Source organism: Macrobrachium nipponense, chromosome 32 (assembly GCF_015104395.2).
Source record: "Macrobrachium nipponense isolate FS-2020 chromosome 32, ASM1510439v2, whole genome shotgun sequence".
Classification (NCBI taxonomy): Eukaryota; Metazoa; Arthropoda; class Malacostraca; order Decapoda; family Palaemonidae; genus Macrobrachium; species Macrobrachium nipponense.
The window spans coordinates 12,123,785-12,138,436 of NC_061094.1; the positions used below are offsets into that span (position 1 = coordinate 12,123,785).

At 34.5% G+C, this 14,652-nt stretch overlaps 2 protein-coding genes across 2 annotated transcripts in view; both read left to right on the forward strand.

Moving 5' to 3' along the window:
• Positions 1-14,652, forward strand: part of LOC135207218 (uncharacterized) — a 68,796-nt gene that overhangs the window by 24,586 nt on the left and 29,558 nt on the right. The gene's annotated exons all lie outside the window — the stretch shown is intronic.
• Positions 1,298-8,326, forward strand: LOC135207219 (uncharacterized). The gene is made up of 2 exons (XM_064238834.1): positions 1,298-1,637; positions 5,762-8,326. The coding sequence occupies exon 2, from the start codon at positions 5,836-5,838 to the stop codon at positions 6,847-6,849; it is 1,014 nt and encodes a 337-aa protein (XP_064094904.1). The 5' UTR covers positions 1,298-1,637; positions 5,762-5,835; the 3' UTR covers positions 6,850-8,326.

Consider the following 14,652-nt stretch of genomic DNA (forward strand, 5'->3'; position numbering starts at 1 on the left):
ATATATACATGTGTGTGTGATCATACCTATTGGGAGAGGTTAACCAAGTAAGTTGGATAAAACATCAGTATGATACTAATGCAAAATGAAAATTTACTAGAAGAACTCGAGAGAGAGAGAGAAAAAAAAAGGCATTTCGAATCATTAATAGGCATCTTGTCCTCAGTTTGACTATGCGTATAGTATACTTTTGGTACGTACCTGGTATATCAAATGATCTGTATCAGACTATTTCGACTATTACGTGGCTCTTTGGAAAAATATTATTAAAGAATATATATTTTCATTATTAAGTGAGTCTACTTATCAGGGAGGCAACAATTCTTTTATATTTTAACACAACGTAAAAGCATTTGCCGAGATAGACATTCGAAATAGTCTGATCCAGAACATGTGATATCGTACCAGGTACGTACCAAAAGTATCCCAAGTACATGCGTTTAAGTTCAAGCGACGGCAAATCATGCAACGAGCTTGTTGCTTACATGTTGGATCATAGGATTCCCACCTACCACACCCTTGTTCCCTACATAGAGACGATACCACTGTTTCGAAAACTTTATGGTTGTCAAGTGAATGGCCATGAAATGCGTTTTCCCTTTCGTCATGCCGTCTTCTGAACTTGGGGTTTTAGTCTAAATAAAACTTTAAGTCCACGCAGCTAGCACAGTGGATGAAAATCCATTTCATTAAAATGTTATAAGGGAGGTTATCGGTCATCTGGCAACAGTCCTCCAGATATACGTATGTGGTGGTCTGACTCAAGTCTATAAGTAGGTTTCCGAACAAGGTTCACTTTTCTTTTTCAAATGTTTGGTTTCGTCTTTTTTATACAATTCGATTGTGGTTTATTACTTATACCTAACAATCTGACGTGTTTTTAATTTTGCTCATGAGAGGTTTTCATTATCTTTGCAATACAGTATTGCATCATGTTGATCAACTGGTTCTAAATGAAGACCATGAACAAAAAATAAGTTTCTCTCTGATAATAAACAATAGTTCGATATAATTTTGGTGGGTGGTTGGTATCTCTGAAACTACGTATAATAAATATATAAATTTTTATATTTTTTAAATAACACGTCCTTCATATTGTACGTACCAGTACGTTCCCGTGAGGCACCGAGATTCGTAGCCGAATACGTTTTCACACCCGTCGCAGTCCAACCAATAACGAGGGTTGTTTTTAAGTGACGTCATAACATGCACTTCAGCCAAACCAATGATAAGGCTTTACTTTAATGACGTCATAGCTGATAGCTCCGCCCTCCAGCTCTCCCAACAGCATTCATGAGCTTGACAACATGAATCATTCGGTGCCAAGTCGTCGTTCCTACCAGTTCTTCAGCGCGTTGCTGGACATCGTGATCATCTTCTGCGATTTTCTGGCGTTCCCTGTTCACCAAGATGGCACATAGGAAGTAAGGAAGCTTGACGTTCTGTGGCCTGGCTGAAAACGAAGTGACCAGACTGGATTTTGTCAAGGCAAAGGTGGTGGTCTTCAATCGAACTCGAAGCTCCAACACGAATCCTCCTGAAAGCTTCAGAATTTAATGTTGTCACGCGAACGCCACGGAATAAAGTCCGCTAATCGCAGCAGAAGCCAAATTCGTCCACCTTCCTCTAAAATAAAGGTAATTTGGTTTTAATTATAATAAGATGATGTCATTGGCAAGACGTCGAAGTCTGTAGTTTTACTCTGATGAATTTTAGCCCAAGTGCATCAATGAAGTTTGTTAAGAAGTGAACTAAAGAGAAAAGTACCTTCGTATATGTTTATAATCATATAGATATATATATATATATATATATATATATATATACATACACATACATATACATAATACATATACATATATATATATACTATAATATATATATATAATTAATATTATAAAAATACATACAATACATACATAACACACATATAATACACACACATATATATATATATATATATATATATATATATATATATATTATATATATATATATATATATATATATTTATATGTGTGTGTGTATGTATATGTAATTAACCAATATATCTTAAAGGGTGGCTCCAGTATATACATATATATATATATATATATATATATATATATATACATACATATACATATATAATATATATATATATATACACACACACACACACACATATATATATATATATATATATATATATATATATATATATATATATATATATATATATTTATATACTTCAGGGGGTACCATAATACATTAGTAGAAGGCCATAGTTTATTAAAAACGTTTCGCACACAATTCATCGGTGAATCATACAGTCTGGTTGAACAAATAAAAGTAAATACATTATAAAAAGGAATTCACAAAATTACAAGGCAATTAAAAATTAATGGTTTAAAAAGAAAAGCAGAAGTTAAAAGTTAAAAATCCTTTAAAACACTGTAATAAGAGACACCAACAATCCAAGGCTAAAGACGAAGGAATAGCAAAACTTGACGTCCCAAACAAAAAGTTAGCTATGCCAAATACAGAGGTGAAGCCGTGGTGTTACTGTTCAAAGAACTAGCCTTTTAATAAGTAATGACTCCAGAGTTGTTAGATGATCTGGGTCTTTTGTATATCCAATAATAGAGAAATGCTGTTTCAAGACCTCCATTTTGCATATAACAGTATGATTTTTAATGTTAGAAAACTCTGGTTGTTTAATTCTCTGGCCTGTACAAAAACTGAAACCCATGTGGCTGCAATATCTCACTTGCAATAGCCTACGAGTAGATCCGATGTAAGAGCCCGGACATCCAGGGCATGTGAATTTATATACAACATTAGATCTCATGAAGGACTGCAAGCGATCTTTACTGCTGAAAAATGAACCTATCCTGCATGGATTATTAGAAATAAGTTTTAACTGAAGACAGGGAATTTCTTGTTCAATGATCTGTGTTAGTCTACGTGAGAATTTTGTATCCAACACAAAGGGATGGAAGCAAAGAACAGTTTCTTGGGAACATCAAAGTTGGGCAATGGTGGCTGGAGAAATTTGGTTAAAAGTTTATTGATAACTGTAAGGACTACGTCTTTGGGATAGGAATTTTTCTGAAAAAAAAAAAAAAAAAAAAAAAAAAAAACTAATAAAAAATCTATTTCATTATGGAAAGTTGGCCAGCTAGACGAATACTTTAATGCTCTATGGACAAGAGTATAAATGGTATTTAATTTGAAGGTTCTTTGGCATGAACTGTAATAGTTGTTAGTTAAACCAGTATAGGTCTTTTTTCTATAGACAGCTGTGGTGAATTCAGAATTGCTTATTGTAATATTAATATCGAGAAACGGCAAACTGTCTCCGCTCTCCACCTCCATCGTAAACTGAATATTTGGGTGTTGCTGATTGATTTATTCTAGAAACTGTGTGCATTGCCAAGGGTACTTAAAAAGAGCAAAAGTGTCGTCTACATATCTCCTGTAGTATGCTGGTTTAAAAGAAGACTCACATTGATTTTAAAAAAAATTTTCTAAGTCTCACATAAAAAAATTTGCAAAAATGGGGCCTAAAGGGGATCCCATAGCAACTCCATCGACCTGCGAATAGAGTTGCTGGTTGAAAATAAACATGGAGTCTTGCACAGCAAGTTCCAGAAATTGTTTAAAAGTAGCCCTATTAAAACCATAAAACAGAGTATCATTGCTGATAAAAATCTTGTTTAAAATAATATCAATTGATTCAACATCGTAACTGACCATAAAATAGTCACCATCCTGGTTGATAATTTGTTGTTGAAATTCGTACATCGGATCTACTCGTAGGCTATTGCAAGTGAGATATTGCAGCCACATGGGTTTCAGTTTTCGTACAGGCCAGAGAATTAAACAACCAGAGTTTTCTAACATTAAAAATCATGCTGCTATATGCAAAATAGAGGTCTTGAAACAGCATTTCTCTATTATTGGATATACAAAGAACCCAGATCATCTAACAACTCTGGAGTCATTACTTATTAAAAGGCTAGTTCCCTCTTTGAACAGTAACACCACGGCTTCACTTCTGTATTTGGCATAGCTGACTTTTTGTTTGGGACGTCAAGTTTTGCTATTTCTTCTTCGTCTTTAGCCTTGGATGGTTGGTGTCTTAGTTCTCTCTCTCTTTTTACAGTGTTTTAAAGAATTTTTAACTTTTAACTTCTGCTTTTCTTTTTAAACCATTTAACTTCTGCTTTTCTTTTTAAACCATTAATTTTTAATTGCCTTGTAATATTGTGAATTCCTTTTTATAATGTATATACTTTTATTGTTCACAAACTGATGATGCATCGAGAATTGTGTGCGAAACGTTTTTAATAAACTATGGCCTTCTACTGATGTATTATGGTACCCCCTGAAGTATTGTTATCTTCGCCGACTGGAGACTATATTATTATTATATATATATTTATATATATATATATAATATATATCTATATATATATATATATATATAATATAGATATATATATATATATACATATATACGCAAGTACTTTTCTCTTTAGTTCACACTGGAACTCAGATCGTAAGTTTAAGTTTATTTCTGTATATATATATTATTAACCAATATTTCTTAAAGGGTGACTCCAGTACAGTTTTAAAAGGAATGAGAAGCTCTGTAATGTGGATATTGATGTAGGCCCTACTCCCCCCCCAACACCCACCAGCCATAACAGTGATCCCCAATTAAGTGATAGACTTAGTTTCATGGACATTTGTTTACATAAAGAGGATGATGCCTGTGTTTATTTTAATTGATAAAGGAATGTTTATGAAAAAATGCAATATTTCTCACTGGGCTTAGCCGACAAGTTCGGATTTATGTGTGACCTGAATGTCAGCAGTATGGGGTAAGTTGTTCACAATGGTTAGTGAATCGTATATCAAACGATGTCTTAATAATTGCGAACGTAACAAATAACAGGGTTATTATATAATGTAGATGTAATAGGCTTCTCTGTTGACAAATTCCCATGAATCTTAACAAACATTTTACAGATGTGATAAATGCACTGGTAATTAATCTTATTTTTGTTTACTAATTTATTGCAAAAGAATTTGTTCTAATGTATATTAAAATAAAAAAAAACAGTTTTGCAGCGACTTACTTCATGTATTGAAGCTCTAAATTCCTTATGAATATCTATCATGCCGTTGAAGGTGTATTAAATGTTAAATTTTCCTATTAATACCCAATATCTGCATCGTATACTATTGAATATAAACTACAATGCAGGCATGAAGCTCCTTTACCTGTAGTGGTACATTTCCATGAAAGTAGTATTTTTTATACTGATTTAAGGATCACCATCACAACTGGTTGGGCTAGATGTGGCTCGTTGCCTTTAACTTTAATTACGGGTCAGCTTGTTCCCTTTAACCTTAATTACAGGTCACCTTAGGGTGAGGCTCAAACTTGTGTTAGAGTGATGTAACCTAAACTTGCCACCAACCAAGGGATATCCATAGTTGTCAACATTGTCAGATACATAGGACAAGTAGTATGTTTTGTATACACTGGAGACAAGACGACCATCATGCAAGCACAATTTGAGCCAAATCCTGCATTACCTGGTGTGCTTTCTTTTTATAGTTTTAATTTAACTGCCTATATTTAGCCTAGTTAAGGAATCACAGTGATACCTAATGTTCAGCGTTTTGTTGATGTCTAAAGCTTAAAATTTTAAAGCGCTGCTTTTGGTTGGAAATCTTCAGTGAATTAAGTGCTCCAAATCTTTCCCAGGTTTACAGCTTGGTGGGTCGTGGCTGCTAAGACATTTTGCTGCTGGTTGTGGGAGAAAGTGCACCAACGTCAAGATGAGCCAGATTACGGGGGATCCCATCATCAAGACCCTTGATGGTCCGTCTGACGGATTTCACTTGCTTACCTACTTGGAGGACTTCAACGACCACTCCCTGATGGATCGACTGGGAATCGGTGTCCCAGTGGATGGTGATGCACCAGTACAGACGATGGCTGAAAATAACTCTAAATTGCTGGACTTGAATGCCAGTCAGTATGCCACCTTGCAGGCAGGGACTCCTCGGCCAGACAGGGCCAATAATGCCGCCCAAACCGGTTATTATACGATTGATATAGATGAATTGCCAGGCTGTCAGGGAAATGCAGAAGTCTCAGACCCACTTGCCATTGACAGTGCTGGCAGCTTTGCAATGGATTCCTATGATGAAACCTTTGTCCAGAGCAATGCTACCGACAAAACTACCCGTATTGTTCTTCACACCTCAGACAACATTGCAGGGGAAAGTAATGACCCATTGGGACTGAATACATCGTCCTCCACAGAGCAGAAAATAATCCTGGCTCAAGAGAAACCAAATCAGTACTTTATAATTACTGGTGACCATTGTCAGGTTCCAATAAACTTATTGGAAACACATACCACCTTGCCATTAGTATCCTTAGTATCACCCAGTCCAGTTGTAAACACAATTGCATTGGAAGCCGCCCCTGGAAATGATGGAGTACCATATTCTGACAACCAGCCGAACACATTTGGCACAGTCACACCGCCTGGGAAAAGCAGTCAGCCCAAACCCAGAGCATCCCGTCGTCAGAGGCCGAAAAAGCCTAAGAAGTATGAAATGACCCAGGAGCTCCATGACCCAGCAGAGGAGAAAAAGAGGCTGAACGCCATAAATGCTAAGAGGAATCGGGATCGAAAGAAAGACAAGTTGAAGGAACTCGGAGAAAAAGTCGAGGCTGTCACCAAGGAGAGAGATGCTCTGCTGAAGGAAGTAGAAGAACTGAAGAGGCGTGAGAGGCAACTGAGAGAACTGCTCCTTTCCAAGCACAATATTATGTTGTAGACATGGAGTCATTTATTTTCAATCATTGGAAGTTGAATGTGGTAATCAATGGTGGGAAACCTGTAAGCATCAGTCACATTCGTAAGGTAAAGAATATATTATGTACTTAGACCAATATACATGATACGTAAATTTAGGATTTGTCTCGTAAGTAATCCAGGTGATCAGAATCCTGAAACTGTTGTTTTCAACTTGCCTCGATTTGACGATTTGATAAAATTGTGGGCAGAGTGAGTGAGAGTGCCCCCGGGTTAAGAACTCCGCTGCCTTGTTATTCCATGTCATCTGCCAGCATAAAGCCCATGTATATAACTTGAACTCTTCAAGGTTAACTTAAAATTCTAGCAATTATATTTTTTCTTACAGTGTGTTTGTAAATTAAGTGCTTCTTGGGGATTTGCCACAATATTTTATCCTTCCCAGCCACTTTAAAAGCTTGCAGAGTCTGTCTGAAGTGATTTGAGCTCTACATAGCATAGGGTGAAAAACATTTAGCTCCACCCTAAACTGGAAGTTTGATTCTCTCTTGTAAGTAGAGTTGCCACCTGAGGCTCAGCAAAATGGAAACAGTTGGCGTGAGCGTGAAGCCCTTAGACCATCTAAATGAGGACTCGGAAATGTTACCTTTTCAGGGGTATTTTGAGACCATCTGCTCTTTAGTTGAAGGTGATGCAGTTGTTAAGTTTCAATTCTAATGAGTTTATTTTGTATCACACAACCAAAAGTGACAAAGAGGTTGTGTAGGTGTAGTTTGGTGTGTTTTTACTCATACTTTAAAGTGTCATTTGATAATAATGCTGCTACTTGAGAAAACTGGAAACAATTTGCACTGGGTTATCGAGTGCCGCTCTAATTTACAAAACAATTGTGATTGGTGGCACAAAGCGTTCACTGTCATTTGAAAACGATTAGCCAGATATGGGACAGATAGCATCCCTTGTGGCTTCAAAACGGAATCCAGCGTCTCGCTCTAAGGAACCATTGGTGGCACCACTACTGGCAATGAATGTTAGATGTGTAACTGTGAGGAAAGTTAAAGTTATCCTTCATGATCGAATACATATCCACACTTGTGGCTTCAAAACCCTTATTACCAACAGTAAAGTGTAAGGGCAAGTGCAAGAACGTTGCCTCTAAGAAAAACTTCATCTAAATGTTAAACGTGAAAACAAGCAACGTGCAATGCAGTGGCTACCATGAACGGTACTCTCACTCTTCAATCAGTGATGAAAGTACCTTGAACAGTGCTTTCTTGATCATATGCGTATGTTTGTGTTTAGTGCCTTGATACTGTGTTATAAGCTAGTTGCTATTCATTAGAAGTAAAGATTCTATGAGTTATTACTAAAATCTTAAGAGGCATATGTTAGCAACTGGAAGATTATTATATATAATTGTAATTATCATTGTATCCTGGACACTTTTATAACAAGTAATTCACAATTGGAAACAGTGAAAATATATTTTATTCAAAATAGTTTAGTTTTCTGTTTAACCTAACATGCCTATCATTCTTGTAGAGGACCATATGAAGACTGGTTTGGCCAAGTTATGTCACATCACCACATGAGAAGGTGAGGTTGAGAAAGTCACCATTTTGCCGATGTTTTTTGGCAAAAATCCCTCGTTTTGAATTCAAGACGGGTTGTGTTTTCTCACTTGCAAGGCCTTCAGATGTTCTCGAGTTTCCCTTCATGTTATCAAAAGGAAGATCTCGCATGTGGAAAAAAGGCAAGCAGAGGAAGTGCATGCGAAACACAAAGTTTTCCAAAGAAGCGCCTCAGTGGCGTGGTTGGTATGGTGGCCGCGTGTTTGATTCTCGGGCATTCCATTGAGGTGTGAGATATGTGTATTTCTGCTGATAGAAGTTCACTCTCGTCGTGGTTTGGAAGTCGCGTAAAGCCGTTGATCCCGTTGCTGAATAACCACTGGTTCCATACAACGGAAAAGCACAATACAAACAAACAAAGAAGCCCCTCGATCATTTGCACTAGTTCAATGATTACCAAGAACCTTAAACTGTGCTGATATTTTGCTGTGAATTTTCTAGCCTGCACTATAATAATGTATCAGATGTCTGAAAATGGGAATTGTTACATATGTGGATCATGATGTGGATGCACGCCTCAATGGGATGATCGGTATGGTCTTGGCTACCACCACGGTGGGCGCAAGTTCGATTCTCGGCCATTCCATTGAGGTGTGAGAGATATGTATTTCTGGTGATAGAAATTCACACTCTTTGTGATTCGGAAGTCACTTAAAGCAGTTGGTTCCGTTGCTGAATTAACCACTGGTTTCATGCAACATAAAAACACCATGCAAACAAACAAAACGATGTTGATGCGAATATCGGTCTTTTAAAACTGCGGATATTTGGTGACCATACCCTCGCAGATGCGGATATTTTGGAAATCTAAGTAATTTAGATATATTTAATTGTTAAAGATGATTTTCAGCCAAGAATTTAAAATTGTGAGTTACCACATAATATTCCTTGTACTAATTGAAAGTAGAAATATAAGTGGTACTTATATGTGTGTGTATGCTTTCATATGAACATAACAACAGTAACAGCAATACACGAACGTTTCAGGTGTCTCGACACAAGTTTATTTCACGCTCATTACATGATAATTGTGACAAAACTCAAATTCTGTGCATTAGAGAGAATGTTTCCTAAAAAATGCAATACCCTACCTTTATAGTAACAATTGCTGTAAATAACATGAAATTACTAAAACAAATATGCTTTAAAACCAATATAATATGTTCTTTAAGACAAATGTACTATAACAGATCTACTTATAAAGTATATAGGTACTGTACAAAATGTGTAAATTTTTATCACAGTCTGTATAATAAAACAACGAAAAAGCAAAATTTAGCAAAAATAAAAAATAAAAATATATTTTTACCTACAATGTGAGTATGAACTATTGAACACTGAGTGCGGAGTGATGTCTTCGTATCCTCATACTCACAAAAAATGCCGATATCCAGTACATAGATTAGTCTACGACAAGGTCCTTTATAAACCTTGGCTACCCTTTGTAAACATAGTTCTAGCGCTGAGCTGATATTAACATGGAAACATGAACAGAACTTCTGAAATTTGAATTTTTAGATTAATTGTTTGTTTGTATGGTGTTTTTACCAGGGGTTATTTATCAACGAGACCAATGGCTTTACGTGACTTCCGGACAACGTCGAAAGTGAACTTCTATCACCAGAAATACACATCTCTGACCCCTCAATAGAATGCCCGAGAATCGAACTCGCTGCCACCAATGTGGCAGGCCAATACCACACCGATCATGCCACTGAGGCCCCCCCCCCCTTTTTTTTTTTTAGATAAGGGAAAACCAAAGTAGTCAGAAAAGTACTAAAGGTTCTTTGCCGCGTGCCTTCGGCCCCTAGCTTCAACCTCCTTTCGTTCCATTTACTGTACCTCCTTTTATATTCTCTTTCTTCAATCTGACTTTCCACCCTCTCCTAACAACTACGAGGCTTATATTCAATCACTCAATACACTGAGATCTGATGTCACGCAAACAATAAAGACTCAATTCTTCTGAGATGAAGAAGAATGCAAGTTCCTTGAGATAGCCCACCACTAACTACAGCTTTTTACCCTTCAATTAAAAAAGGCCATTTACATATTAAAAAAGATCAATTTCAAATTAAAACAGATAAATATCAAATTAAAACGTAAAATTCAATTTAAAAAAGTTGAAAATTAAATTTAAAAAGATTAAATTAAAAAAATGTCAATTTCAAATTAAAAAAGGATAAAAATCAAATTCAAATGAAAAAAGGTTAAAATCAATTTAAAAAAAAAAATTGAAATTTAAAAAAGGTCAATTTCAAATTAAAAAAAGATAAAAATCAAATTGAAAAAATAAAATTCAAATTAAAAAAGGTTAAAATCAAATTTTAAAAAAATAAAATTCAAATTAAAAAAAGGTCAATTTCAAATTAAAAAAAGATAAAAATCAAATTGTAAAAATCAAATTCAAAATAAAAAAGGTTGAAATCAAATTAAAAAAGATAAAATTAAAATGAAAAAAGGTCAATTTCAAATTTAAAAAAAAATTAAAATCAAATTAAAAAAGGTTAAAATCAAATTAAAAAAGATAAAATTAAAATAAAAAAAAGGTCAATTTCAAATTAAAACAGATGAAAATCAAATGACAAAAGATCAAATTCAAATGTTAAAAAAAGGTGAAAATCAAATTTAAAAAGATGGGCTGCAAATTAAAATGAATCAGTTTCAAAATAGAATAAATGTACGTCAATACAAAAAAAAGCTTTCAAATTGTTTTACATGTGCAAAAAGAATAGCTTAATTTTAATTTTGTAATAATGATGGAATTCTATAGACATGTCGACAAGTGTTCCCAGCCCATAGTAAACGCTGCCGTACATTACTCGTCACAATCATACCTAGGTTTTTTTTTATATGAGTTTGAGTTTGTTGCGTTGATTTATATATGCATATTTCAACAATAGAAAATGAAAATTCCAAAGTATGATTGTGACGAATAATGTATGGCAGCGTTTGCAATGGGCCGGGAACAAATGTCGACATGCATAGAATTCCATCATTAATACAAAATTAAAATTAAGCTATGCTTTTTTATTTTTGCACATGTAAAACAATTTGAAAGCTTTTTTTGTATTGAGACATTTATTTTAATTTGAAATTGATTTATTTTAATTTGAAGTCCATCTTTTTAGATTTGATTTTCACCTTTTTTAACATTTGAATTTGATCTTTTTTATTTTGATCTTTATCTTTTTTAGTTTGGATTTGATCTTTTTTAATTTGAATTTGATCTTTTTTTAAATTTGAGATTGACCTTTTTTAATTTGAAATTTACCTTTTTAAATTTGAAATTGACCTCTTTTAATTTTATTTTGACCATTTTTAATTTGAAATTGACATTTTATCATTTGTAATTGACCTATTTAAATTTGAAATTTACCTTTTTAAATTTGTAATTGACCTTTTTTTAATTTGATATTGACTTTTTAAAATTTGAAATTGACCTTTTTTCACTTGTAATTGACCTTTTTTTTTATTTGAGGGTAAAAAGCTGTAGAGTGAAGGAAGTCATACGAGAGATTATTACTTTTCACAAAAAACAGCGAGCACACTTACGAAGCGGAAATAATAAGAAACTTCTTAGCTACCTTTCACAGACTGCTTAAACAACGTCGTGTCTAAGGCAGTCTGAATACAGTACTTTTGACTGTAACATATTGTTTTTATATGCCATTTTTTCGCTATGATGAGCAGTTTAGTTCATACTTTAACTGTAGAGGATGGAGTGTATTTTTTCTACCCAAGAAAGTTAGAAACAGATTAAATCTTAAATTCTACTTTTTTTTTTCTTTGTGATACAGGTCACCTTGACATCTAAATAGGATGGAAATAGTGAAGCTCTGGTTACTTTAAATAAAGAAAGTCATATTGAATTGTTAGTCTATGTGGGGCCAGATATGAGAAACAATAGCAATGGCTTTGAGGGCATCTGGAAGATGTAGTAGTACACTTAGGGAAGGGATGCGGGTCCTAGTGTAAGAAAAACTTGGGCTTGGTCGAAAGACCTGGAATGGAGAAGGATGAGGGTTAAAACCATCTAGGAGTGTTGTGTGGTAGTGTGTCTGGAAAGGGTCTAGTTTTTGGAAAAAACGAAGAGTCTAATTATAGGCCTTGTGTTAAGGAAAATAGAGTGAAAAGTTTATTTGTTTGGACACAAAGTCAAGATGAAAAGTTCTAGATATGAAGGCAGCCTTTTACATGTAGCCAAGATACGAACATGATGGGAAGGAAGTGAGATAAGCATGTAAGAAAAAAAATGGATGGTGAATTAGGCTAAGGTTAAAGGTAGGAAAGTGAAAGGAGTCGTAGGCCCCAACGGGTACTGGTTATGATAAATAAGATTTTTTTGGATGAATTGCATCCTAGAATAGAAGATCATATGCTTGAGGCAGTCAAGAAGACAATGAAAAAAAAAAAAAACAGAAAAAAATCAGAAAGCAAGTCATAAACACAGATGAGAGGGTGAGCAAGTACTTTGGGAAAATAAAAAGATACTATACAGAGAAGTGAACTGGGACAAATCTTGATTAGCTTATGCAATCCCGGGTAAAGAAAGTGAGTAATTTGAAAAATGTGTTAGTTAATAATGGAGCATATAAGAGTGCATAGCGGAAAGATGCGATTTGGGCGTTGTCCCCTACGTTGCCAAATGTACTTCTCTCGAATTTTTAAAGGCCTACCCTTCCCATTTACCCCTTTTAATCCGTGCGTCTGTCAAGGAGGTTTACCCTCCTTGGCGTTTGTTAATGCCTCCTGGGAGCAGTATACTTCGGGGGTTCCCTGTTGCCTCAGCACTCCTTCGAAAATATTTCCATTCTTCCAGGTCTCTGTTTCATATACGTCCCCCCCCTAATTAAAATCTCTTTTAGGACCTATTTTTTGTTGATTATCACAAGCCACTGAACCTCCGCACTTTTAATTTACTTGTTTTTGGTTAATTTACTGTCATGTATATAGATATATATATATATATATAGATATATATATTATATAATAACTATCCTAATTATATATATATTTTAATTAGATATATTATATTAATTTTATATATATTAATTTAATTTATTTTTTTATAATTTATTAGATAGATAACGATTAGATAGAGAGATAGAGAGAGAGAGAGGAGAGAGCGGCATAAATATACAAGTGAAAGATCGGCAGCTCATTCCAATTTATCATCTTTAATAATATAACTACTGCCACATTTTTTGTACCTTTTTGCGTTTCCCTTTTTCCATTTAAGAGGTATGCATAACATTTTTTTTTTTTTATGTTTTTCTATTCTTATATCTTCATAAGGGTTTGTCAAAACAAATAAATGATTATTTGGTTCATGAATGTCATATGAGGCCGCCACTCGAACAACCGTCTATCTGCAAATTTTCGGATTTTGAGTTATACATACTTTCGAATCCAGCAACTCTTCTTCTATATACTAGTGTTCAGAAAATGTAAAAAAAAATATGTTTTTCACGTTTATAATCTAGGGATGAAAATGAATCGAACAACAGTGTATCTGCAAAATTTGCAGATAAGCGGTTATTCGATGGAAAAGGAGCCCGGATAATGTTCTGTCGAACAAAACGTTATCTGCATGCGTCCACCAATGAGGTTCTTTGATTTGGTATGACGTCATATTTAAAGGGCACTTAGTTTAGCTGTCAAGTTCTTGTGTTCCGTGGTTTACCTTATAATTTTCATTAAGCATTGTTTCTGACAAAAATAAGTTATTGTGATCATCAACTATGGGTAGAAAGCGCAAGGAATCGAATTAAATTGAAAACAACGCAGTAGAATGTAGTACTCAGTGTGAAAAGAATAATGTGAGTGCCCACGTAATTACTCCTCGGTCTTTTTATGGTAAAAAACCAGTGAAAATACCTTCCAAACAGTATACCTTACTGGATTTTAAAATCTATTAACCTATCATTACTGTACCCAATATTGGATTGTCAGATGTGTTAAATGGGGAAAAAAAGTTAGTCATGCTCTTTTTTTATGCCTAATTATGTGTAATAAAAAAAAAAAAAAACGCGCTAGTAAATCTTGCATCCTACCATGCTTTTAGGGCTATAGTATGCTTTAACACATTTTTTTAGGTATGTAGTTATGTGATAGCACCACGTAGGCCTACTATGAATGAGGACCAATGACGTGTCATAAGGAGAGTTTCATAACGGAATAATTTTACAGAC

Excerpts from the sequence above, each read along its gene's own strand:
- LOC135207219 (XM_064238834.1), top strand. The coding sequence starts at position 5,836 with ATGAGCCAGATTACGGGGGATCCCATCATCAAGACCCTTGATGGTCCG.